The 26,703-nt window shown below is 32.8% G+C and overlaps 2 protein-coding genes and 1 pseudogene across 3 annotated transcripts; all 3 read left to right on the top strand.

The window, feature by feature from the left end:
* Nucleotides 1-939: 939 nt before the first annotated feature.
* Nucleotides 940-4,775, top strand: LOC143568304 (histone acetyltransferase of the MYST family 1-like). Its single transcript, XM_077054491.1, has 8 exons — nt 940-1,140; nt 1,222-1,310; nt 1,389-1,658; nt 1,748-1,816; nt 1,974-2,135; nt 2,207-2,300; nt 4,169-4,311; nt 4,400-4,775. The coding sequence occupies exons 1-8, from the start codon at nt 966-968 to the stop codon at nt 4,601-4,603; spliced, it is 1,206 nt and encodes a 401-aa protein (XP_076910606.1). The 5' UTR covers nt 940-965; the 3' UTR covers nt 4,604-4,775.
* Nucleotides 4,776-5,495: 720 nt separating this feature from the next.
* Nucleotides 5,496-16,229, top strand: LOC143568305 (phosphatidylinositol-3-phosphatase SAC1-like; annotated as a pseudogene). Its single transcript, XR_013141557.1, has 15 exons — nt 5,496-6,192; nt 6,400-6,587; nt 6,661-6,758; nt 7,246-7,379; nt 7,451-7,585; nt 7,931-8,291; nt 8,371-8,492; nt 8,967-9,077; nt 9,172-9,360; nt 9,408-9,569; nt 9,707-9,812; nt 9,904-10,433; nt 15,097-15,156; nt 15,860-15,906; nt 16,017-16,229. The product of XR_013141557.1 is annotated as a phosphatidylinositol-3-phosphatase SAC1-like (transcript).
* Nucleotides 10,332-26,703, top strand: LOC143568307 (kinesin-like protein KIN-10B). The gene is made up of 10 exons (XM_077054494.1): nt 10,332-10,433; nt 24,900-25,017; nt 25,089-25,291; nt 25,374-25,614; nt 25,697-25,863; nt 25,936-25,982; nt 26,074-26,095; nt 26,179-26,241; nt 26,395-26,433; nt 26,511-26,703. Exons 1-10 carry the CDS (start codon nt 10,332-10,334, stop codon nt 26,553-26,555), a joined length of 1,047 nt encoding a protein of 348 aa, XP_076910609.1. The 3' UTR covers nt 26,556-26,703.

Here is a 26,703-nt window from a genome sequence, read left to right on the forward strand (position 1 = left end):
CCGGTAGATCCGATAACTTGAACTCTTTGAATACCTTGGTTATTCCAACCGAATCCTCATTTATCACCCCATGATTCTTTAACAATGCCGTGATCAGCCGACAATGCGTTATTAACTTCCGCTTGTTGCTTTCCCGGCTATTCCAAATGTTGTGCATTATTAGATATAGGAAAGAAATGAGAGGCTTCTCGCACATTAACGCATACAACACTGGAATATCATTGTTCCTCACTACCGAAATGTCCCCCCGACGGGGCACCACATTGTATAAGCAAATAGACATCAACAACTTCGCCTCAATCTTCAAATCCTTTCTCTTAATCTGATCACTTTAACCTCTTCCTCCTTTAATAACCTTTACTAGCATGTTGTGCCATTGAGGATGCTTGTCAGGACATTCAAACAAATCTTTGATAGAAGGGTAAATATATGAGTTGCTTGGTCTACTGTCAAATAAAGCGATCTGATTGAATGTGTCAAAGGACAACACAACTTCCTGTCCACCCACCGTTCCAATTAATTTCATGCCGGGCCCCTTCTTGTAGGTGGGGCATCTCAACGTGGACACCAACTCTTCAATTTCTCTATCATACAAAGTGTCACTCTCTTCATCTTAACACTTAAGAGCTGCTTCCCAACCTAAGTCCTTAAACCTTTCAACTAACCCGAACGCCTCAAACCCGGGATCCGTTACCTCTTTCTCGCACATATAACCTTCGATTCTTTTATCAGTGAACAGCTCCGCTCGCCATTCCAATGCGTACGGTCATTTTGATTCTTGAAGGGCTATTTCTGTTGAGATAGTAAAAAATGTAGCATAATTAGGGATAATTGATGTAAATACAGGGAGCATTCATGTAATAAAAAAAGAAAAAGGAAATAAATAAATGAGAAGTGAAAAACGAACCCTAGAATCGATTGATAGATTGATCCTGTAAGGAATTGAAATTGAAATTGTTGGGAGGATGGTTATGATGCAGCAGCAGCAGCAGGGGGTGCCGTTAGAAGTAGGTACCCGTGTTCTGTGCCGTTGGAGGGACGGCAAACATCATCCCGTCAAGGTCATCGAACGCCGCAGGCTAATTCAGTCATCCGACGACCATGACGACGACTACGAGTACTATGTTCACTACACCGAATGTATGTAATATTATTATTTTACGATTTAGGGCAGCTCTTTATTATTATTAAAATACATTCATCATTTGTTTTGTTGCCCAGTCAATAGGAGGCTTGATGAATGGGTTAGACTTGAACAACTTGACCTTGATTCAGTAGAAAATGATGTAGATGAAAAGGTCGAAGACAAGGTAATATAATTATAATTGTTATTCTTAATAATGCTATTCTTTACTATCTGATTTACTTCTTGATGTGTTTACTTTTAGGTAACAGGCTTGAAAATGACTCGTCATCAGAAACGCAAGATTGACGAGACTCATGTTGAGGGGCATGAAGAGCTTGATGCTGCGAGCTTACGTGAACATGAAGAGTTCACGAAAGTTAAAAACATTGCAACAATAGAACTTGGAAGGTATGAGATAGAGACGTGGTACTTCTCTCCCTTTCCACCAGAATACAACGACTGCCTCAATCTCTACTTTTGTGAGTTTTGTCTCACTTTTATGAAACGCAAGCAACAGCTCCAGAGACATATGGTACTTCTCTTTCTTTTCATTTCTCAACTTACATTATAAATTCTCATTTTTGAATGCTTATCATGTCATTGTTTGAATGCTCGTTGAAGAAAAAATGTGACCTCAAGCATCCTCCTGGTGATGAGATATATCGTAGCGGTACCTTGTCAATGTTTGAGGTATGTTTTTAACACTACTCAGTATGTATACAACATGACTAGGACTGGCAAATGGGTCAGGTCAGAAAGTACAACTAGACCTCAAAAACAAAAAGTAACGATTAAAAAAATCATGTGTAACAGTAACAAATTGCATATTGTGTGTTTGGACGCATAGGTTGACGGGAAAAAGAACAAGGTGTATGGGCAAAATCTTTGTTATCTGGCAAAACTGTTTCTTGATCACAAGACCCTCTACTATGACGTTGACTTGTTTTTATTTTATGTGCTCTGTGAGTGTGATGATCGCGGCTGCCACATGGTTGGCTATTTCTCCAAGGTAATTAATCCGTTATCCTTTCAGACATTCCTGTTCCTCGTTGGATAACACTGAATCTTGATAATTTGCAGGAGAAGCATTCAGAGGAGTCGTACAATCTCGCTTGCATCCTAACCCTTCCTCCCTATCAGCGGAAAGGCTATGGAAAATTCCTAATTGCATTTTGTCAGTTCTTCTCTTCTCTTTCTATATTTGTTACTGTAATGCTTTTTAACAAAATATTGGAAACTTACTTGATAAATATCTGTGAACACTTGATAAGTATCTTTCTGTCATTTTAGCTTGCCGAGTCGAGTCGAGTCGAGTCGAGTCGAGTCTGAGCTCATTTAGGATCGAGCCTGGCTCGTTTAAAACTGTATTTTTCGAAATCTCAAGCTCGAGCTTGGCTTGTGAGTATTTGTCAAGCTCATAAACTCGGCCCCAATTCATTTATTTTAATTACTCTTTTACAGTAGCGGATCCAGACCATAATTTTAGGGGTAACGTTAAAAAACTTTTTTTAACGTATTTCTTACAATGTAACCGGATTTTTTTAATAGATATTTCATACAATAGTTTTTTTAACTTGCCTTTGGACCGATATTAACATTTTCTTGTAATTTTCATTTAAAAATATTGTTAATAAGACTTTGTTGTTTCATCATTCAAGTTCCTAATTATCTGAATATCCAACAAACCATAATCAATCATTTAATTGCTACCAATGGGGTTATGCTCCATTGCCAAAGGCAGAGCCTTTAAAACACCTAGGTTTGGAGGGATAGGTTTGGGTTCAATATCTATAGACAACAAAAACTAAAAAAAGTTAACTGTTAAAAAAAATCATTTAACCCATAAACAATTCCAAATTAACAATTTATATAAACAAATAAGCAATTACAATTTTAACTAGAAGTAGAAGAATACCTAAATTGAACAAATAGAATTCAAACTGTGGACGATGAGTGAATGACTGAAGGGGGTCGGGGCAATGTGGGGTGTAAGCCACGACTGAATGAAACTTTGTTTTGTTGAATGAGGATGTCCGGCCTAGACCAAACGTTTAAGCATAAGGGTAAAACAAACAAATGGTTTTATTTAGTTTGTGCTTAAATTTGGTTGGGCTTTGATTGGTTTCGGCTTTTAATTTGGTCGGGCTTTAAATAAACAGGGGTAACGTATATTTTTTCAGGGGTAACGAAATACGAAAACCGACCAAATCATATAAAAATTTGTACTACCGGCGAAAAGTTGAGGGGTAGCGGAGGCTACTCCTAGCTATATGCTAGGTCCGCCCCTGCTCTTTTATACTTTTATAATTATTTACATATATATTTATCGTTATAATTTTTATATATAACTATAATATTATATGTATTATTTAATTATTTTGCCATATTTTTATATAATATAATAGTTATTATATAAATATATTACAAAAATAAAAAGTTATATAAATAAAAAGCTCGTTTAGGCTCGCGAGCCGGCTTGAGCTCAACATGTGAAGCCCAGGCTCGTTTGCCTTGTCATGTTTTGTAGTTTGTTATATGATATTTGTATGTATGGCCAGTTTCATAAATATCTTTTTAAAGTCTAATTCTTTGGTATGGTTTGATTGGTCCTTGACACACAATTTGAAATTTGCCAACTATTGAAACTGACCAAACCACCCAAATTGTAGCAAATCCGCCAGTTTGAGAAATCTTGGTTAATGGTTTGGTACGTTTTTCGTTTTCATTTCATGCAAACTAACAATTTTGTTATATTAAACTGTTTTTGGTGGGGCCGGCTGACTCAACCAACCCAGCTGGTTTTTTTAAAACTCCTTTACAACAAAGTGAAGTTTTCTGAATTTTTTTTTTGTGTTTTATATTTGACATATATCTGAGTATATTTTGGTTTTATGTTTAATTTTTGAGATATATCTGAATATATTTTGGTTTTATGTTTAATTTTGTCATATATCTGCATATATTTTGGTTTTATGTTTAAATTGACATATATTTGAATATATTTTGGTTTTATATATGACTTTTGACATGTAAATGATGCAGCTTATGAACTTTCAAAGAAAGAAGGTAAAGTTGGGACACCTGAAAGACCTCTTTCTGACCTGGGACTGCTTAGCTACAGAGGATATTGGACGCGTGTTCTTTTAGACATTTTGAAAAAACACAAAGGCAACATATCTATAAAGGTCAAGCCGTTTTACAACTTTTCATTTATTATTTATTTTCACTCCTTAGGCTTCAGAGATTGACTGCTTTGATGTTGCCAACGTGCAGGAGCTTAGTGACATGACGGCCATCAGGGCAGAAGATATATTGGCAACTTTACAGGCACTGGAACTGATACAATACAGAAAAGGGCAGCATGTGATTTGTGCAGATCCCAAGGTGTTGGATCGTCATCTAAAAGCTGCGGGTCGTGGTGGCCTTGAGGTCGATGTTAGCAAATTGATCTGGACTCCTTACAAAGAACAGGGTTAACTCATTGCAGTTGTGTGTTGAAGTTGCTTTGTATAAACCAGACAGATTTTGCTTTGATGCTTGCTTAAACAAACTAGATGTTATCGTGTCTTTTGATGTTCTATTGTTAAAACATATGTACACTAAAATAGATTTTATAACACTGTTAATATGGGTCTCTATTCCGAACAGAGTTACAAAACTGGCAATATATAATCCAATGCAATGGAACTGATTGCATTTTGTTAATAAAACCTAATGTTAATCCAATCACAAAGAAACGCATGATGAAATAGAACATGCTTAGTTTTGTTTGCTTTTGTATCATTTATGTTTACATCTTTTGTATATGTTTACGTACAAGGTGTCATGTATTCAATGTGAAAGTAGGCCCTGTTTGTAACTGTAAATTAGAGCCATCCGATTTTGTGGGCGCGTTTGGAGACGGTGAAGCTTTGCCAGGGTGTGCATCGGCTGCGTCTAGCCTTCGGGTTTCCACATGCACACATATGTAGAGACTAGAGAATATATATATGTTGTATGTATGTCTACTTCATGGTGTTGGAACAGTGGATCCAAGTAACGACATTCAGTGATGATACCGCTACCGAGGTAAGATCTATGGGTTACACTGAGCGCAACGACTAATTTGAGCTTGTTTAATAGTTTAACAATGTAGCACAAAATGTGTGAAATGGTGATGATTAATGGAGAATCAGGCGTTAGTTATTGATGTTTGTGAAACATATAATAATAATTAACGAGATTCGTATACGATGAATATTTATAAGGAGTTATTCGATAATCTGCTATGTTAACTAAGAAACCTGAAACCCAACATATAGACAGGGATTTGATAAAAGAAGGGTGAAAATAAATGTATGTATGAAGGAGAAGAGGTGAGGTCGGAAAGGAACAGCGAGCAAGCGGCGATGTCGAAGAGCAGGGAAGAAACATATTCATCGTATTCCCTCGAGAAATTCAAATTATACGAGACTCGTGCCCGGTACTACCTGATCGGCAGCGACCGTAAGAAGCAGTTCTTCCGAGACCGGATGGAGCCCTACGATCTGAGCATGAGCGAAGATCCGGTGGTGTACCCGCCTGAGGAAGTGAAGAGCCACCGGTGGGTGCGCCTTCCTCACCAAGGTCTACGGCCTCGTCGGCGCCATTCGCTTCCTGGAGTCTTATTATCTCATACTCGTTACCATCTGCGGCCACCCCGTTTTCTCCATTCAGGAGACCCAGATCATCACCATTCCCCATGTCTCTGTCCAATCGGATATTGCCCATTCCAAAACAGAGCAAAGGTATCGGAGGCTATTGTCCACTCTCGACTTGACTAAAGATTTCTACTACAGTTACACCTATCCGATTATGCGAAGTCTGCAGATAAATGTTTTATCCAACGGTACCCAAGGAATGCCCTATGATGACATATTTGTCTGGAATGCTTTTCTAACGCAACCGATTCGATCTAGATGCCATAACACCATCTGGACAATTGCTCTCGTCCATGGAAATTTTAAACAGGTACGGCTATCGGTTTTTGGAAGAGACTTTAGTATTGCACTCTTGTCTAAGAGATCCCGTCACTTTGCGGGGACACGGTATGTTCTTCATCGTCTTTTAGTCTTCACATTTTGCTTTCACTTAACTTCCTGTTTTGGATCAAACTATATACTATGCTGTTAATGTGGAAATATCGCAACTAATATTTCGACCGATATTTTGCTGGATGTCCGGTAACCAAAATTGATAGCATATTTTATAAGATGAAGTCACGTATTCTTATTAGCTGTGTATTTGTTTCACAGTTACTTGAAAAGGGGAGTAAATGATAGGGGCAGGGTTGCAAATGACGTTGAGACGGAGCAAATTGTTCTTGATGAAGAGGCTGGATCGTTCAAAGGGAAAATGAGTTCCGTTGTACAAATGAGGGGCTCAATTCCGCTCTTTTGGTCACAAGAAGCTTCACGCTTAAGTCCAAAGCCTGATATCATATGTAACAACAATCACCTTTGTTCACATATTATTATTGTTATTTGTTCTTCTTGATTGTTTGATCCTGGTTGTCGTGCAAAGATATGATCCTACATATGAGGCAACCAAGCTTCATTTTGAAGATCTGGAAAAGAGATATGGCAATCCTCTTATTGTGCTTAATCTCATCAAGGTTTGTTTTTAGGCCTGTAAACTAACTGAACGAGCACGAACAAGGGTATGTTCGTGTTCGTTCATTTAACTTTAAACGAACACAAATACTTAATCGAACAAATATTTGGTGTTCGTGTTCGTTTATTTAAAACCTAAACGAACAGTTCAAGAACATAAACAAACATAAATGAACATAATTGAACAAAGATTAACAAACATAATTGAACATACTTAAACGAACATAAATGAACACAAAGAAACATAAAAGAACATATATGAACAAAGATAAACGAGCATGAATAAATGAACATATACGAACATTCACAGACAAAAATGAACGAACGAAACATGTGTTAATGTTCGTTCGTTTAATTAAACGAACACAAACTTTTTGTTCATGTTTGTTCGTTTTTTAAATAGACCAGCATAAACGAACTTCCCGCCGAACGGTTCACGAGCAGTTCGCTGTATTGGCAATTAATGTAATGTAATCGTTATTAATGCAGACCGTGGAGAAAAGGCCAAGAGAAATGATGTTACGGCGTGAGTTTGCGAATGCGGTCGGATATCTAAACCAGATACTTCCAGAAGAAAGTCAGCTTAGGTTTATCCACTGGGATTTTCACAAGTTTGCAAAGAGGTAGTTTTATGTTGTCAAAAACAAATGATGAGCTTGCATTGACTTTGTGTTTTGTTTGTGATCTGTTGAAGCAAGTCGGCAAACATCTTGGGTGTTTTAGCTGGTGTTGCTAGTGAAGCATTGGATTTGACAGGCTTCTATTATAGTGGAAAGCCAGCTGTTGTTAAAAAGAAATCTATCCCACTCAGTAGGACAAGTACTGCCAGGTATGCTGCTCAATTCCTTTTTAAACCAGTACATTTCGGTCTTGATTTTTTAACTGAATCACTTATTGCTATAGTTATTACCATATTTTGAGAACTCCAGTGCTTTATAGGTAAAATAGTTTAGTAGTAATCTTTTATTACTCATTAAAAACTTCCTATATGTACTTGTATTGCCTTCCTAATTCTGAGTATCATAACTGATTTCTATCAATAAATCAATCCTCGATTAACTTGCAGTTATTAAGGATAGCTGACTAACAAAAAATCATATCGTGAATAACTTGTTTGCATGTTGACGATGTAAGATTCCCGTAAAGTGTGTGTTTGTGGCTTTAATTGTCGCAGGGATTCTTCTCTTAAAGATCTGAGAAGTAGTTCAGGGGATCTGACTAATAACGACACGATGACGAAACAAGAGAGAGATAGTGAAAAGAACACTGTTAAGAAATACAATAACACCAACAATGGTCCACAGTTCCAAAGTGGAGTATTAAGAACAAACTGCATTGATTGTCTAGACCGCACAAACGTTGCACAATATGCATACGGTTTAGCTGCCTTAGGCTGCCAACTCCATGCAATGGGATTAACAGATGACCCAAAACTGGATCAGGATAGTAGTATTGCTGCTGCTCTTATGGATATGTATTTAAGCATGGGTAATGCTCTTGCACACCAGTATGGTGGTTCTGCTGCACACAACACTGTATATTTAATTAATTATTATAGCATTATATAAGACCGTATGATAACAGTGCTTAATTCAAGATTATAAATTGGTACAGGTATTTACAGAGAGGCAAGGAAAGTGGAAAGCTACAACACAATCTAGAGAGTTTTTGAAATCGATCAAACGCTACTACAGTAATGCTTATACAGATGGTGAAAAACAAGATGCTATTAATTTGTAATCTTCTATGTCGCCTCATTTTTCTTTGCCTTGGATTTAAAATTCGTGATGTACTCCAATGCGTTTTGATTCAAAAAGCTGATGTATCATGCGCACCCATTACGTATGCGGGGCGTTAGCTATTAAAAAAACACTTACGGTTATTTATGGATAACATTTGTTAACTTTTAAACACTAAAAATAAATTTAAAAAAAGCTATATACCACAAAATATATTTATGTAATAAGTGTATGACCAACATAAGTCTTTTATCTCTACGTGTACTACTAGTAGTCTGTGCATAAGGTAAAAGTAATCTATGCATAAACTCACTTTAATTCATAAATGTGCGCATCACTCATTATGCGATTTAGAGTGCAGCGTCTTCGCATCAGGGAGTCACGGCGCATCGCGCATTCTAAAACAACGCTTGTTGCTTATTCCATAATCCGATTTATACTCAAATCTGTTTGTTTTTTTTTTTTGAGCAGATTTTTGGGGTACTTACAGCCACAAGATGGAAAACCGGCACTTTGGGAACTTGACTCTGATTATTATCTTCATGTATCTGGGATAGGTGATGACCTAGTTCCAGAGGGCTAGTAAGTTTCAGTATCACTGACTATTGATATTAGGATTGAAATGTTTGTTATATTAGATTAACTGCACACATGGTACAAGCAAACTAACTGTGAGTTTTACGTTTCGGGTATCAGTTCACCAAGTGATGTTGAACAGGGGGGCGTCTGTTGCAGCATGTAAAGAGGACTTTTCAAAGATTAAATTGACATCATTTTCCAAACTGATAGAAAAAACGTGTGGTTCTATTAAGAATGTAAGGCTTTGTAGTGAACTAGGTCATCACCTATCCCAGTGTAAGTGTAAGTGTAAGTATACTAAGTTGGATATATTTATTATATATATGTTTAGAGTGGTAACGTAAGTGAAATACAACTGAGAAGCCCAAACTGGCTTTTTGGGCATAAGAAATTTGAAGAAAGTAGTTCTACGGTGAAAGTGGCATCCGACATGACTTATGTGACCCCAATTGGATTTCTTCGGCTAATGACACTAATCAAGAGGATGTATTTCAGCTATTTCTCTTTCAATCTTTTGCATACAGCATTTCTGATTTATCTTACCTCTTATAATGGACCTATTTGTATTTTAGATATATTCTTTAATCAAACAATTTATGTAACGTGTATGCTCTGCTGTATGCAATTGTTGTAGATATCTTGCAATGACTTCAATAGATGAAGCGAGTGGATGGTACACTGCTTGCTGAGCAAGATGAAACAAGCGAGGTTTATAGACACTATGCTCAGTTCTGTCAGGTAAAACATGTTGTGTTTTACCTTATGCACATAAGACGTTAAATTATTATCGGATTTTTTTTTTGTTTTTTTTTTTTTTTGCGACAAGTAGAGCCCTGCGATGGAACCGTTCCAAAACGACAGCGAGAAAGAGAAGCATTATGAGGAGGTTCTTCGTTCGGTGACAGTTATAGATGATGTGGAAACCGAGATGGAAGCAGCAGTGATGGAATACGAGGTAATCGGGTCGGATCTTGGGATCTGCCCCAAGGCCTTCAATGCTTTGGCCATTGACCCAACCCACTTGACCAGGTGGATGATTGGTGAACACAGGCTTACCAAGGTTTAATATTTGGATTAATGTGTTTGTACATGATGGATTTGTGTTGACTTTCATTGACCACATTTTGTATGTAATTTTTAAAGAATAAAATATGATAGTATTGGATGGTTGATATGCTCTCAAGCATAGAGTTCATTATCATCCACTTAAGCTTTAAAAGCTAGTGATTGCACATAATGCATTTATGAGATTATATCATGGCTTCTCATATTCTCTCCAATCCCATTATTCTCAATCAAAGAGGAAGAAGCGTTGTCACAACTCAGGCTTCAAAATCCTCTGCTTTTTCACTTAACTCGGTAAGTTTTCAATCTATTTTGACCAACCAACGTTAATGTAAATTTCTACTTTTGTAAATAGTTAAAAAGTTGCCGTTGCAAAGATAGTAAACATAATAATAATAATAATAATAATAATAATAATAATAATATATTATTATTATTATTATTATCATCGTCGTTATATGTGATTGTTGTAAAGCCTTTTTCGAGATTCGACTAAAGCTTTAAGTCTACGTTATTCTTTTCTAATATTTATATATTTGTTTGGATTTTAATATTATTTATTGTAAGAAAATTAATAATATACTTAAGATTTGATGATAAAAGGGTTTTACAAATAAATGAGATTGAAAACCCAGTTTACAAGTTATTTGGGTTTAGAGAGACCTATGACCCGCTTATTTTTTTTTACTATAAAATTGTTTCTTAATTATAAATAATATTTTCTTTTAAAAAAATCAGTTATTAATTTTTATTATATCTCTATTTTATAAGATTTTCATATCAAATATTTGATGAGATTAATTTTTAATTTAATGAGATGTTATAACCAGGGCTATCCAGGTTTGGTTAGACTCATACCCGTAAATTCGAGTCAAATGCATGAGAAACCTTCATGTACAAATAAAACAATCTGATGCATTGAGAGAAAGTAGCAAGCAACTAAAGAACCTTTAAAGGTTTCGTTGATATATATTTAAGATAAGATTAACTACTTGTGTGTTGGTGTTGCTCTGACCCCTTCTCACCTGAAAAATAAAATAAAATTAGAAATAATAAATCATAGGTTGATAAAAAGTCATGGCACGGGTTCACTTTTTGTGGCTTTTAAAATAATGAACAACACGATATTACATATTTTAAGGAAATATTGGATTTTGGTAATTCAAACTTTAAACATGTATCATAACAATTTTAAGTTTTTACTGTTATGGTATATTTTTATAAGTTTGACTTAATATCAGTTAATATAACAATGTTTAAATTATTAAAATCTAATATTTATGTTTTCAGTCATTTCCATTTTGATGTGGTGGTACTAGTAAGATGGTTAGTGACTTAGAGTATAGAGTAAAAGGTCAAGGATCAATTCTTGTGAAGCCTAACATTTAAACGGTAAAAAAAAGTTTAAAAAAATTATATATTTTAAAATGAATACAATGCCTGTATTTTTTATTTTAAAATAAAAAGACACAATTACGTTGTTGGTCTTTAACATTTACCTAAAGTAAGAAAATTAGTTCTAAGGCTTAAAAGTCACATATATATGTGCTAATATTTTAATTTTGTAACAATGTTATGTACTTATTTAACTTACGTTAAATTTTAATAGAAAGTGAAAAAAGCTTAGGGCATTAGGCTATGTGTAGTGGAGGGGCTACAAATTGGAGCGTTTTGTGTCATGTGGCGCCCAGTCAGCAAAGGGTGAGTTTTTGTTTTTGGGGTGTAATGGTGTAGGGGCTACAATAATAATAATATATATATATATCACATATTAATATAATAATAATAAAATCAATGTGATGCGAGGCGACAAATTCACCTCGCCCCCGCCCCTTTTCGCCCCAAATTCGCCTAGGGGGGGCGGTGTGCACCACAAAAATCGCCCATTTTCGCCCAAATCGTCGCCCCACTACACTAAGGCTATGTGTAGTGGAGGGGCTACAAATTGGGGCGTTTTGCGCCATGTGGCGCGCAGTCAGCAAATGGTGAGTTTTTGTTTTTGGGGTGTAATGGTGTAGGGGCTACAATAATATATATTAATATGTGTTATATATATATATATATATATATATATAACACATATTAATATAATAATAATAATAATAAAATCAATGTGATGCCAGGCGACAAATTCACCTCGTCCCCGCCCCTTTTCGCCCCAAATTCGCCCAGGGGGCGGTGTGCACCACAAAAATCGCCCCTTTTCGCCCAAATCGCCGCCCCACTACACTAAGCCTAAGCCTTATTGGCATGACACATTCCTAGTAAAATGTTAAGCATATTTGTGTTTTAAAATATTTGGGAATTTCACGTTCTTATTAGTATGGAAACTAGTGATTTACCCGTGCGTTGTGCGGCTAATTTGGTCGGTAAAACTCAGGCATTGCAGCTGCGGGTAAACGTCTATTCAGTCTGTATTTACTAGGTTCGTTATGGTACCGTTACTACACCTAAAAAATAAATTCATAGATTAACATACTTAAAATAAAAAAAGAAAAAAAAAACAAACAAACAAAAAATAGCGGTGCTCATATGGAGCATTTTTTTTAAATTACCATATACGCAATATCCGGTCGGTAAAATTGGGTGTTGTGATGCGAAGGTGAGTTGACTCGTATTCAGTGGGTATTGGTTACGTTCGTAAAGGTACCTTAATAAAACCCAAAATATAAATATGTTGAATTAACAAATAAAAAGATAAACATACAAAAAAACTAAAATGTTTAAAACAATGTTTATTCGGCCGGTAAAATTCAAACGTTGGTGAAAACCCGAGCGTTGAAGCCTGGGCATTGGTAGGCCTGAGGGTTATGACGGTGAGTTGACACAAATTCTGTTAACTTTAAACGTAAGTTAAAGTTAGTACCGAATATTGTTACAAAATTAAAACTTTGGTACCCATACTTGTAACTTTTAAATCTTAATATTTAATTTTGTTATTTGAGGAAAACATCAAGGACTAACTGTGTAATTGTGTAAAAAACGTAATAATAAAAAAACATAGCTATCACCAAGTATCCCAACAATCATTGTGCGCCATATTTTAGCGACATGTAAAATTGGAAGAAAATATTCTAGAGGTGAAGAAAAAGCGACCCGGTAAAAATGCCCAAAACCATTTTTTTTATGTGCCCGGACATTCTATATCTAAAACCGGAACAATCTCTACACATATTGTATAGATAAGGTATGCATATTGATTTAACACCCGGAATCGCATACGATTTATACCAATTTAATATTCGGAACCAATTATACCTTATACCCTTACCCGGTGTCCATTTTTTTAATACCCAGTAAGGCACATAGTTTTAAATAATATTTTTATGTTCACTTTACAACTTTTATATTTAAGTTTTTTTATGCATGTTATAAAGTAATTATTTTTTACTATGGTTATTGTAATTTAATTTTACTTTTACAAATTTGTTTTAGAACGGCGACTTTATTGTGTTTAGGACACCGTTTTCCTCAAATTGGGGAGCTCAGTTACCCTACTCTGGTCAGATTATATTATTTCAACCGTGCTCACACTAGCTTCAGAGTTTGGCTTGAGTGTTCCCTCTGGAAAACATATCACTGGTTGCTACTTGACAATCGTTGTGCCGCCACAAGAGCATAAATCTCTAATGTAACATACGGTGGGACGTAAACTAAGGTGGAATAACTCAACTCCTTCATTGCCTTAATCAACCAAAAGTGACACAAGTGAGGATCGAACTCGGTCTCCACTGGAGAAACAAAGCCTCCTCCCACTAGGCCACAAGTGGTGGATAATTACTTTTACAAATTACATAGCAAATTTAAATTTTAACAAAATTATTTTTGTGTAAAATAATTATAAATTTAAAACCGGGCATTAGTACCTAGTCATACAAGTTCGTACAACAATATCTATTGGTAAGATGGTTAAGGTATAAAATAGGAAGTAATTGGCTCAAACCCAAACTTTTAGTCATTTCAAATAAAAAAGGTATCCAGTCATACCCGCTTCCAATACTTGGTTGATTATACAACTAAACCCGATCATACCTTGCATGGGTATATAGTGTTGGGTTTTTTTCTCAATACACATATCCTAACATTACCCGGTTTCTCTCGATACCCTGTCTTTTAATACCCTAGTCCGGTTCTATACATGGATATGGTTATAAGAAATAGAGAAATGCAGCGTGTACACCAATACTGTTAGGAAATGCAAAATGTTTGTTACTATTTTTATTGGTGAATACATGATTTGTGAAATTATTAAAAAAGATTATAGTTATGATATAGGTTTTGGATCATACAAATGAAATTAGCATGTTAATTTTGAGAATCAAGTAGGGTAATTATATACAAGTAGAGTAATTATGTAATTAAATAATAAAGTAATTATGTCATTACATCATATAGTATTTACATAATTACTCTATGATGTAATTATATAATTACTCTACTTGATTTTCACAATTAGTATGTTAATTTTATTTATACGTTAACTTTTCCCATAACGATATATAGGATTGATTTCTTTTGAGAACTATTTTGAGTTTTAAGAACTCAATGTAACAATTTTTTTTACACATATGTAACATGTTAGTGTAACGTTAAAAAAATTACATTATTCTTTTAGAAATCGAATCGACTTTTTACACATGTGTAACTAACATTTTAACTTATGTAATAATTAGAAATCTTTATTCTCTCTCATAATTTGTTTTTTAATTAAATTTAATCTCAGTTATATATTCAATACTTATTTAATTAAATGTGTGGTTCACATTTATGTTTTTAAAATTCTTACAACTCATCAAGCTCTTAAAATATCGTTTCCCGTGATATATATGTTTGATAAATAAAATGATGCATTACATAATTAGTGGTTCTTATTTGAGAGCGTGGGATATATTTAGTATAAAGTTTAATGTATTTTAATAAGGTTTATTGGTATAATAAAATATAATTATATTTACAGATTTTCAAGAAGTGTGAAACTTGTGGAGGGTCAGGTGCCGTCGACTGCGTTGGATGCAAGGTCTCGTTATTTTCTTGCTAAATGTGATAAACCAAAATACTCATATAATCAGTTTATCCATTGTATAATTATTTAACGGTTTATTGAATTTTTATAATCTCAAATAAAGTTTATTGGTCAATAGTTATTCTAACAAAGTTTATCGTTATTAGTGGTCCCGTTTTCTTTTTAAATTGGTTCTTAGTGGTCCCCGTTAGAAAAACGAAACTTTATTTTCTGAATTTTAAACTGATTCTTTAGGGCTTTTGATAAGAAATATGATACACGTCAATTGATGTAATATTTAGCTCGAAACGATGCTCAAAACGACTTTGATTAGTGCTTCAAATCGGGTGCCTGATCTTTCAATTAACAAAAACTAAAATTGTTTGTAACATCGTTTAGAGCTAAGTTTTACATAATCGACGCGTATCATCATTCTGATCAAAAGCGCTAAAAAATCAGTTTCAAATTCAGAAAAAAAAATTAACACCGTTAAGTTTTTTTTTACAGGGACCACTGAGAGCCAATTTAAACATAAAAATAAAAATTTGGACCACCAGTAACAATAAGCTCAATTAAGATTATTAATGGTCAATAACCTTTAGTTGGGATTATTAAAATCTATTAAGCCTTGCTTAGCTTAAAACATTTTGTAAGTAACTAGCTAATTTATTTAAGAAATAAGAATTAATTAGTAAAAGCTAGCGATTGATCGATGCAGGGAACAGGAAAAAACAAGAAGAACGGGAATATATTCGAGCGTTGGAAGTGAGATCATTTCTCTTGTTTTTATTTTTTAATATGCATGATATATAAACTCTTGTTTCCTGTGAATTTATTTATTTAACACGACTTATTATTCTTCTTCTATTATATAGATGTTACGATTGCCAAGGTTTCGGGTTAAGGAGTTGCCCAAGCTGTGGTAAGGGAGGTTTGACACCCGAACAAAGAGGAGAACGTTGATAATGGTTCATATCCAAAGCTTTCCTATTTATATTTCACTTATGTAACTTGTCACATTAATCTTTAGGAATAAATACATATATAATCTACATAAATTCATCCATAAATAAACCGGTCAAATATACAAGCGACCTTTATTTGAAATCATTTTAGAACAATTTTGTTGCATGCATCATTTCTTTTATACCATTAACTTTACTTATACTCGTTAGATATGAAAATAGGAAAACAACCTAACTGTTTATTGATTAATAGAATCTAAAACTTAATACCGTATAATTTTCAGATAAGTTTCATCTTGTTGAAAAATCTCTTCAAATACCACACCTGCAAAACCGAGGCTCCGATGCAGAGACCAATAGAGATGATGCTAAACCGAGCCACCTTTGCATTCGTCTTTTCACTCACTACCCTTATCTCTGCTTCCCTATGTGTATGCAACAAATAAGTTAATGGCGTATGCATAGTATTATCAAAATGTGTCATTTAATTGTATACAAATGATTCCTAAAAGAATCAATAATAATCTTTTTAGAAGAAACATAAAAACTTACTTGCTCTTTAGAAAGATGTAATTTTCGTGGAGCGCTTTCAAAGCCTCTTCAAGTATTCTCAATTCAAGTTCAACACCCTAAAGAGAAGTATCACATGTAAATTAGAGATGGAAAATTTGAACCCTACTTATATAAAAAAAACATCTTTAGTAAGGTGCATGATATATAAGTATTATCAATAAGCGAAACATGTTAAATAGCTAAAAGGTTTGTAAGAACAAGCGTAATGAGGCGATTTTAGGGCCAAAATTGCCCCTTTGTCACCGTAAACACCGACACCCCACCCCCGATTTTGGGGCGATTTTAAAGAAGGGGGGATGCATTTGTCGCCGGAATTAGATTTGAAAATAATAATATTTTAGTGTGTTGACAACGGTCATATTAATACAGAAAAATCTTACTAATCTATTAAATCAATACAATTTGCCACATGTCATTCTACTAGGCTATCCACCTAGGCTTCCAACTCACCAAATTTCTATTCTAAGAGTCTCTGCCATGTGTCATCTCACACACTATTTAAACCTTAGAATTTTCCACCATCATTTTAATCATTTTAATTTCTCTCTCTGTCTCTCTCTCGACTTAATTACTAACTCCACCATCTTCTATATTCCGGTATGTAGATCGAGATTAATCGTTTTCCGGTAAGGTTATATATTATACTTTAATATATAACCAACAATGTTATATGATTTTCCGGCAAAATTATATCTTTTTCCGGCAACATCATATTTTCTTCCAGTTATTGTAGATATAACATTTTTATCTTTATTTTCATTGTTAAGGTTCTAAATCAAAAACGACGATGAAGCTAATATTTGTACGTATTTAGGTTATTCCGGTAAGTTTTCCGTTTATGTGTTATATCTATAACAATGGGTGTTTTATATTTATTTGAAGTTTAATATTTTTCCTGTTTTTTGTTATACATGTTTTTCTTCTAGGTTCTATATAAATCAACTTCATCTATATTCAGTATCATTATTTCGTTTTTCCGGTAAGACACATTTAAATTATCCGGTTATAAATTATAATTCTAATATTTCATAATATCAATGTTGTAACAAAACTTTATTATTTCAGGTAATTTACCCGATTGATTTACGGAAAATTTGATTATAGTTTCTTAATAAAAAACGGAGATACCATGGTTATTATCATTATTTGTTATTTTCCGGTAAGACATTTAAATTTTTCGGTTATAAATTAAATATCAAATGTTCCATAACATAAACATTAATATTCTACTTTATAATTTCAGGTAAATGTCACGAGTCATACAACCTAATTTCAATTTAAATTCTACGAAAAAATCCGAGATATCATAGTCATTCTCACAATTTCGTTTTTCCGGTAACACCTTTATAATTAAAATACTCCATAATATCAATATTAATATTTGATTTTATTATTTCCGGTTATTAATACAATTGATTTAGTTTGACTTTTCTTATTTGTCTAAATAACCGAATTAACATGAATATAGTAATTTAAATACTTTAATTATCTCAATCACACTTTAATTAACATCAATATTGAATATTGACTTTCCTTAAAAATAATGGTCCATAATAATAATGATTTGACTACAATATATTATTTTATATAGATTTAAATTTTGACTAAAATTTAAAACATAACTTATATTACCGTATTTTTATAATTTACAAAACTATTTGATTTCTATTTATATTCCAATTTAAAAAATTTATTATCGTTATAAATTTGATCACCATATATAAGTATATATAATGGATAGCCATAAAATTTATCACACACTCAAATTTGACCTTACATATTTAAGGTCAATATATGTCAATGCTTTGAATATAGTAATTCTAAACAATTTTGGTATATGATTAACCATTAATTTATAATTAATGGTCCATAATAATAATAATGATTTGACTAAAATATATTTTTTTATATACATTAAAATTTTGGACTATATTGTTACATTTAAATAACTTAATTTTAGAATTAATGATCAATAATATAAATAATAAGTTGACTAAAATTTTCAAAGATAAATTATATTACCTTATTTTATTAATATTTTGATAATTTACAAACTATTTGATTACTATTTATATTCTAATTTCAAAATTTTATTATCGTTTCTATTTATATTATATCTTACACAATATAAGATATGCAAAACTCGGCATATCGTTTCAAAATTTTATTATCGTTTCTAATTTCAAAATTTTATTATCGTTTCTATTTATATTATATCGTCAACCAACTTTTCATTTGTTTATATTTGATCATTTTTAATTACGCCTAAATGTTAAAATTAATGTCTAACAATAAACCCCCAAATTAATAATTTCAATCTTCTATTAGAAATTCAAATTAGAATAATCATTATAAGTTACTTTTAAGTTACTAAAAATATAATAAGTTGTTGCTTAAATACGAAATTTAAATAAATCATTTCGAATTTATATTTAAATTTCAAATTTTAAATAGTCACTATAATTGCTTAATTTATGGTTAATAGTCATAACATAATTAAACCCGATTAATAAGTAATTTTACAAATTAAACACACGCTTTTAAAGCTTTCCATAATTTTCAATCTCAACAAACTTTCCATTTTTTTATATTTGACCATTATTATTATGTTTAAATGTCAAAATTTTCTAAAATAAACCTCCTGATATCGATGTTTCAAAAATAAAAAAAACATTTTCATAATTTTTTGAAGTTGACTAATTAACCAATTTTTTAATAAATTATTTTAAAACGGATTTGACATTTCCATAATAACAAATTATATTTCAAAACTTTTTAGAGTTAAATACATATTTTTTTAATGGGTCAGCTCGAGTTTGATTTTCCTTTTAACACACACACACACACACACACTTATTTAGCAACCGATTTTATGATAAAGTTAATACTTCCAAAGTCAACATAAATTTAAACAATTTTTCCAAAGTTATTTGAAAGTTCATTTATTGTAAAACGTTTTTAAGTTTTGCAAGTTTAACAAAATATTAATGTTAGTGATTTAAAAGTTTGTTGCGAGATTGGTCAAAAATAAAAAATAAATGTTCAAGATGAGTTTCTTTTGGTAGAATGTTTGAAGAAGTTTAATTAACAATTTATTCTAATAATAGTATTATTTATTATAATATATTTATTTTGGATGCTATTGTGTTATTATATTTTCAGGTGGTTAGGCAAAATGAGTTTCTTTTGTTGGAATGTTTGAGGAAGTTGACGGTGGTTTAATACGAAAGAACATGTTTATGTCTTTTGTTGATGTTTTTTATTTGTTCGGTGTACATTAACTTATTGTAACTTTTTAACTTTTAATATCTAGACAATGTAAATGGTTAGCGTTTTGGTCCGAAAGTTTGAAGAAATTTTGTGTTGTTTGAATTTGTTGTTTAGAATTCTCATTCCAAGGATGTACATAGAGATTTATTATTTGTTTATAAGTTTGTGAATTGTATTTGTACATTTATTTCTCTTATTAACAATGCATTGAATTGATTTTGAAGTGATTTTAGTTTTCTTCTTTGAAAGTATAAAAAATTACAACACATTTCTTTCTATTTCGATGATTGTTTAATAAACAAGACTTTATGACTTCATATATTATGATGTAGTTTTTATTGATATATCTTTTTGGCTTCATGGATTAAGTTAGAAAGATGTTTTAAATTGGCATTTTACATTATTTGTTGTTGTATGTTATTTTATATTAATAAAAACAACAATGTCATACCTTATAAGGAATGTAAAATTATTTGTTTTTATAAATATTACACTATCAATTCATTATTATTATTATTATTATTATTATTATTATCATTGTCGCTTTATATATATATATATTTATATACAATTTTCACACGTATGATACATGTTACTAACCATTGAAAGATATAGAAATTTTACATCATTGTTTGAGTCTTCGTCTTCAATTCTTCCAACGTTATAAAAATACATTTTAATATGTGACAACATTTTGTTCTAAAAGTTATTTTTAGAAACATAAAATGTATAATGATATCGGTATGAATGTTTTGTTTTAAAATAAATCAAACACCAATGTTTGGTTTGCAAATTATAGTTTATAATTAATAGTGTATAAATATATCAAATATAAAAGTCATAAATAAAAATCATTATATAATATAACTCAATTTACGTATTACATGATATATATTTTTTACTTTTATTATAACTTCCATCCGTGTGTAACACGGACTTTCATTATTAAACATGTTATTATTTTAATGATATATTCAATTTGGATAATATTGTTTTTTAAATTTTCATGTGGTGAAACAAAATGAGTTTTTTTTGTTAGAATATTCAAAGAAGTTGATGGCGGTTTAATATGAAAGAACATGTTTAGATCTTTTTGTTGATGTTTTTTTTCGTTTGGTGTACACTAACTTATTGTAACTTTAAACTTTTAATATCTAGACATTGTAAATGATTAACGTTTTGATCCGAAAGTTGAAGAAGTTTTGTGTGCTTGAATTTGTTATATAAATTTATTATGTTTAGTGACATGTTATTCCACCCGCGTGTTACGCGAGTATATACCCTAGTTAGTTAACAAAATCAATATATATACCCAAATAACTCAACCTCCAAAACCCTTTATTTTCACCAAATGTGGATTCAACAAATAATATCAACATTATAGAACAATTTATTGAGCATAACAAAGCGATAGATAAGCTCATAGAAGAGCCAGAGGAACAAGACGATGCGGTTACGAGTGCATTTAGGACCGTGGTAAATAAGATAACTTCTACTAGTTCTCGCCCACGCACGAGGCGAGCGTTTATCGTTCAAGACTATGAGGTTGCGAACAATCCTTTGATGCAATACTACTTCAACGACCCGCCTAGATACGACGACGCTAAGTTTAGACGTCGTTTTCGGATGTCTAGACTTTTATGTTTGCGCGTTGAGGGAGATTTGGAGCGCTAGTATTCGTATTTTCAACAAAAATGCGATGCAAGGGGAATGTTAGGATTCACCGCCATCCAAAAATTTGCTTCGGCGCATAAGGAAACACAACCGAAATCAACGACGACTATTTAAAGATGTCGGAGAAAACAACACGGGACATGTTGGAGAATGTTTAAATCGGTATAATTTAAATTGTTTTATATAACTTGTTTTTAATTTAAAAAAGTTTTATTAAACTTACTTGCTTTTAATTTAAATTGTTTTATATAACTTACTTGTTTTTACTTTAAATTATTTTAGTTATTTATTAATATAGGAATAATACAATTATGCATTATCTGAGGGTTCCCACTCAAACGGCCTAAGTCGCATATACAATGTACATGAAAGTACACATTCTTTCTCCAACATGATCAGGAATATAGATTGCATGCATTGGGAGTTGTCTAACTGTCCAACTACTTGACGAGGTCATTACACCCGTGGTGACCATGGATTACCAACGGTTAGTCTTCATGCAATTTGTTCACATGACCTTTGGGTTTGGTCGGCCTTCTTATGTTGTTGTCGGGTCCAACAACAACATAAACGTTCACAACGCGTCGCCTGTATTAGAGTATTACATCAGCCGTAGCATACTGACATATTGATAAATATTTATGTTTCTTGTGTATATTTTATTTAATATTTTAATTGTTTTTGTTCGTTTTTAGTCAAGATTTGTCTACTACTAACGTTTTTATGTTTCGTAGGTTTCGGGATTTGATTGTGATTAAAAAGGGCGAAAAACGAGCTAAAACGAGCCGAAACGGAGATCTGAAACGCGCCAGGAAGAACCAGAACAGAGAACCGGTCAGACCGGGCCGGTCTGACCGGCCCCCTTAGAAAAGCACGCTGCGCCGCGCGGAGGGGGAAGGCCAAATGCCCTCCGCGCGACGCCTAGGCAACACTGGGCTTAATTAATTTCGTTTTCGCTTAATGACGGGCCTTGTTTTGGTTATTTAAACACATTTAACTTAAACCTGAAAGAACCTGAAAGCCACCAGCCGAATTGGAGAGTTCTTGGAGCATATTTTCGAGCTTTGTGGTGATTTTGAAGGCAAGAGGACAGCCGGTGAAGAGCTACACGTTCACGTTCGAGTTTACGGGTTTTATCATCTTCGATTCCCCGTTTCTTATACTTTCACCATGTTTTCGTTATTATTTGTTTTGTTTGATTTAGACTTTATGATGCTAGGCTAAATTCCATAGACTGCCTAGGTCGTGATGAACCTTAGTTCGGTTTGATTTATTTGGATTTTCATTTCGTTATGGATTTTATGTTTTAAGTAAACGGTTGAGTTTGATTTAATTGATGCGTATGATTGCTTGGTTTTGTTTGCTTGAATTTATTGTTTCACATTGCCCTTGGTGATTGTTTCATAGGATTTGGTTTTGTTAGGTCATTTACTGTGTGTTCTTGACTAGTTTATGATTAATATGCATTAAAATCATAGAAACAATAAAATCAATTAAACAGATAAAAGTGAGATGCTAGTCTAAAAAGCTGTAAAGTGATAGGCTATTGATACATCTTTGCTTGTCGGGATTGCTAGATTTAGTTCTTCGTAAGGAGTCCGTCTAGATTTGATTGTCAGCTTAGTCTATTAAATTAATTGGTTTTGCTTTGCTATCTTTTGAATTCCGCGCTGTAAGGTAGGTTTTCGTCATAAAAGATACTTAGACATAAGCGATTAAATAACCGTAAAGAAGTTTAATATAAAACCGGTGAGTCTTAAAACTTGTTAGAAATCCATAGGCGTCTTCTTGAATTTCAAGGGTCCTGTTCGGGTTTTCTGTCAATGGTCAATTTTATGATCCCAGTTCCATAACGTGAGTTTTCCATGTAATTAATAACCGTAACTTTGAGGATTCTGGCCTGGGTGGTTATCTTTGTCATCTGAATTAATCTAAGTGTTTAATTGTTTATTAGTTTAAAATTAATTAGGTTAAGGTTTATTAATTAATTAATTGTTTTTAAGGTTATGATTATGTTTTATTATTATTTTATTAATTGGGTTTAGGATTTTAATATTTTATTATTAGTTTTATTATTAAGTAATTAAAGTAATCATTAGTTTTTATTAAGTTTTAATTATTAGTATTAAATTCCCCCTCAAATATTATTAATAAATAGTCGTGTATTGTAGTTGAGTCTAATTTGCTAGTTTCGTAATTTTAAGAGTTTGTGGGTTCGATATCCGGACTTACTAAACTGTACTAGAGTCGACCGGTACACTTGCCGGTAGTAGTTTAGTCTAGTTTTATAGAGTCTAGAGTATTACTTAGTGTCTAGATTAGCGTAATTTTAGTTAATAATTATTAGACTACTTTTAGCACATCACATACCGGTCTTACCGTTTTATGTCAACGTTACCAACTACCAACACTGATACTATATGGGAGATGTGATATATCCAGAGTACTCGATCATCGTGAAAATGTTTCAAGACCCGCTCGAAGAAAGAAGAGAATATTATAAGAAGTAAGAGTCCGCGTGAAAGGATATTGAGAGGTGTTTTGGGGTTCTTAAAAAACGTTGGCATTATATGAAAACCCCTATTGTGTATGGTCGATGGCAATAAAGCAATGCCATGTATACGTGTATCATATTGCATAATATGATTTTAGAAAACGATGACAAAGCAATATGCCAACAATATATACAAGGAGCGCTTTAGAAGAATTTCCTGAAGCAACCGAAGAACAGCGAACACAAAACCTTCACGAGGTCACATCAAGTGAGATATGTAATACACTAAGGTTAAGGCGGTTTTGGTTCTACCAGTTTGGGAGAATCGTCCCTTTGAAGACGAATACGAAGATGACAAACAATAGAAAGAGAGCGAAGACGAGACATAAATTATTATTTTTATATGTACTTTTATTAAATATTTTTGTTATGTATGTTTTTTATTATAATGTTTGTTTCTTAATTTTAATGTATTTTTATTTATTTATTTAATTTAATGAAGTAGTATTTGTTTATTAATTATAAAAAGAAAAAAATTAATAAAATGGTGTGACGATATGATGGGGGTAATGTTGGGCTACAAACCGCTACACCCTAAAATGAAAATCGCCAATGCTAATGTAACGTCACCTGTCAAAAATCGCCCCACAACGTAACTTAAGTGTATTTAATGCTTACAAACTATTAAATTATTTTCATTTGAATTATTCAAATTATTATTTTTATTTATGAAGAAACACTAAGTTAACACTTGGTAGGCTTAACCTTATTTTCATTTGCAGAGGCGGAAAGTGGCACGCGCGGGTCTTAATGATGTCTCTAGTCGAAGTCATGGGATTCTTGTCATTTCTGTTTCAGATGGCCATGTGATCGGGAAACTAAACCTCATTGACTTAGCAGGTTTTCTCTAATTCTAATCTATATGTCTATTGTTGTTTACTGATGATATTAATTATATGCATTCCCATCAGGAAATGAAGACAATAAGAAGAGTGGTAATGATGGTGTTCGACTTCATGAGAGCACAACGATTAATCAATCACTATTTGCGCTATCACAAGTTATTGCACTCAACAACAACACCGCTCGAATTCCTTACAGAGACAGCAAGTTGACCAGGATTCTGCAAGATTCTCTAGGAGGAACAAGTCACGCTGTCATGGTAGCTTGCCTGGTACGAACAACTGCGCGACCTTTTGTCTAAATTTTCTTTGGTTTATGGATATATATGATTTTTGAGAATTGTGATTTGGCAGAATCCAGGAGAGTATGAACAGTCTGTGCGTACCGTTAGTTTGGCAGCAAGGTCAAGGCGTATCTGTAACTTTGTACAGCCGGCTTCAAAGCATAATAATAATACTCCAAATACTCAAGTTGACATGGAAGCAAGGCTTCGCACATGGCTTGAATCTAAAGGTAAGACAAAAAGGCCGGATCCATCAACTCCTCGTTCTGTAAACAAGCTAAAAAAACCGATGACAATTCAGACATTATCAGGTACTATTTCAATATATATATTTTTTTTTGATATTAATAGAATATTAAAATTTTCAAATCTTAACCATCGAGACTGCATCAGAACAACGGATAAGGAAAGCTGAGATAGAGAGCACACCAATGTGCGTGAGGAAAGTATTATATCCCATCAACGCCAATGTGAATGTTCATCCAATTTCTCCCTTGGTTGCAGCAGATGATAATGACACTCCGCTTAACAAATTGAAAACAATGAGTTGTACTCTAAAGGTACAATATTTTATGATCTTAGTTTTAGTATTTCTATTCATGTTTTCAATGTGAACCTACATCATTATGCAGAGCACTCTTGCCCAAGGATATGTCAACTTCTTAAACACGGCCGGCAAGTAAGTTGAATTTTGCATATACGTGTGTGTTTGTATGTGTTATGTGCGCCGTGCTAAAGTGATGTGTTAATGTTTCTAATTTTCAAACCAGGGTGGAATTGCTGGAGCTGAAGGTAATTAATTTCCATAACAAACTATACAAGTAAGTTTGTTCATTTCTGTTTCAACTAACTACCGATACTTTTTGTTGTTAAAGGGTATCGGAGAAAAGATGGCTGACTACATACTTGAGCTTAGAGATGAGAGCCCATTGAAATCAGTAAGTCAATTTGGGCTTTGTTTATGACTAAATCATTGTATTATAACTTTTAAATAAATTCTTGACAAAAAAAGGTAACCTGATTTTGACCATGCTAAAATGACTTGTGAGTAGTTAGTTATTAACAATAAATAAATTGGTGTACTTGTGCAGCTTAATGATTTGGAGAAGATAGGCCTTTCATCCAAGCAGGTTTAATTCATCTTTTGAACATTATAAATAAAAAGGAGTTGAGAGCATGTATGAATATTATATTAATTGTTGTACAGGTTGCTAACATGTTTGGAAGAACAGCCAAAGGTTTGTTTGACTGAAAGATGCTAATAATAATAAGGTGATTTGTGTTGTATTATAAATTTTTTTAGTAACTTCAGGATTGTAACATGCTGTCTGCAGTATGTGTGTATGTATGGTTCTCACCATAACTACAACTTTTGAGTATCTAGTGCTTTCAAAATAAGA

The sequence above is a fragment of the Bidens hawaiensis genome, unplaced genomic scaffold (genome assembly GCF_021521415.1).
Source record: "Bidens hawaiensis isolate Kalapana, Puna unplaced genomic scaffold, B.hawaiensis_p1.1 tig00023903_1, whole genome shotgun sequence".
NCBI lineage: Eukaryota > Viridiplantae > Streptophyta > Magnoliopsida > Asterales > Asteraceae > Bidens > Bidens hawaiensis.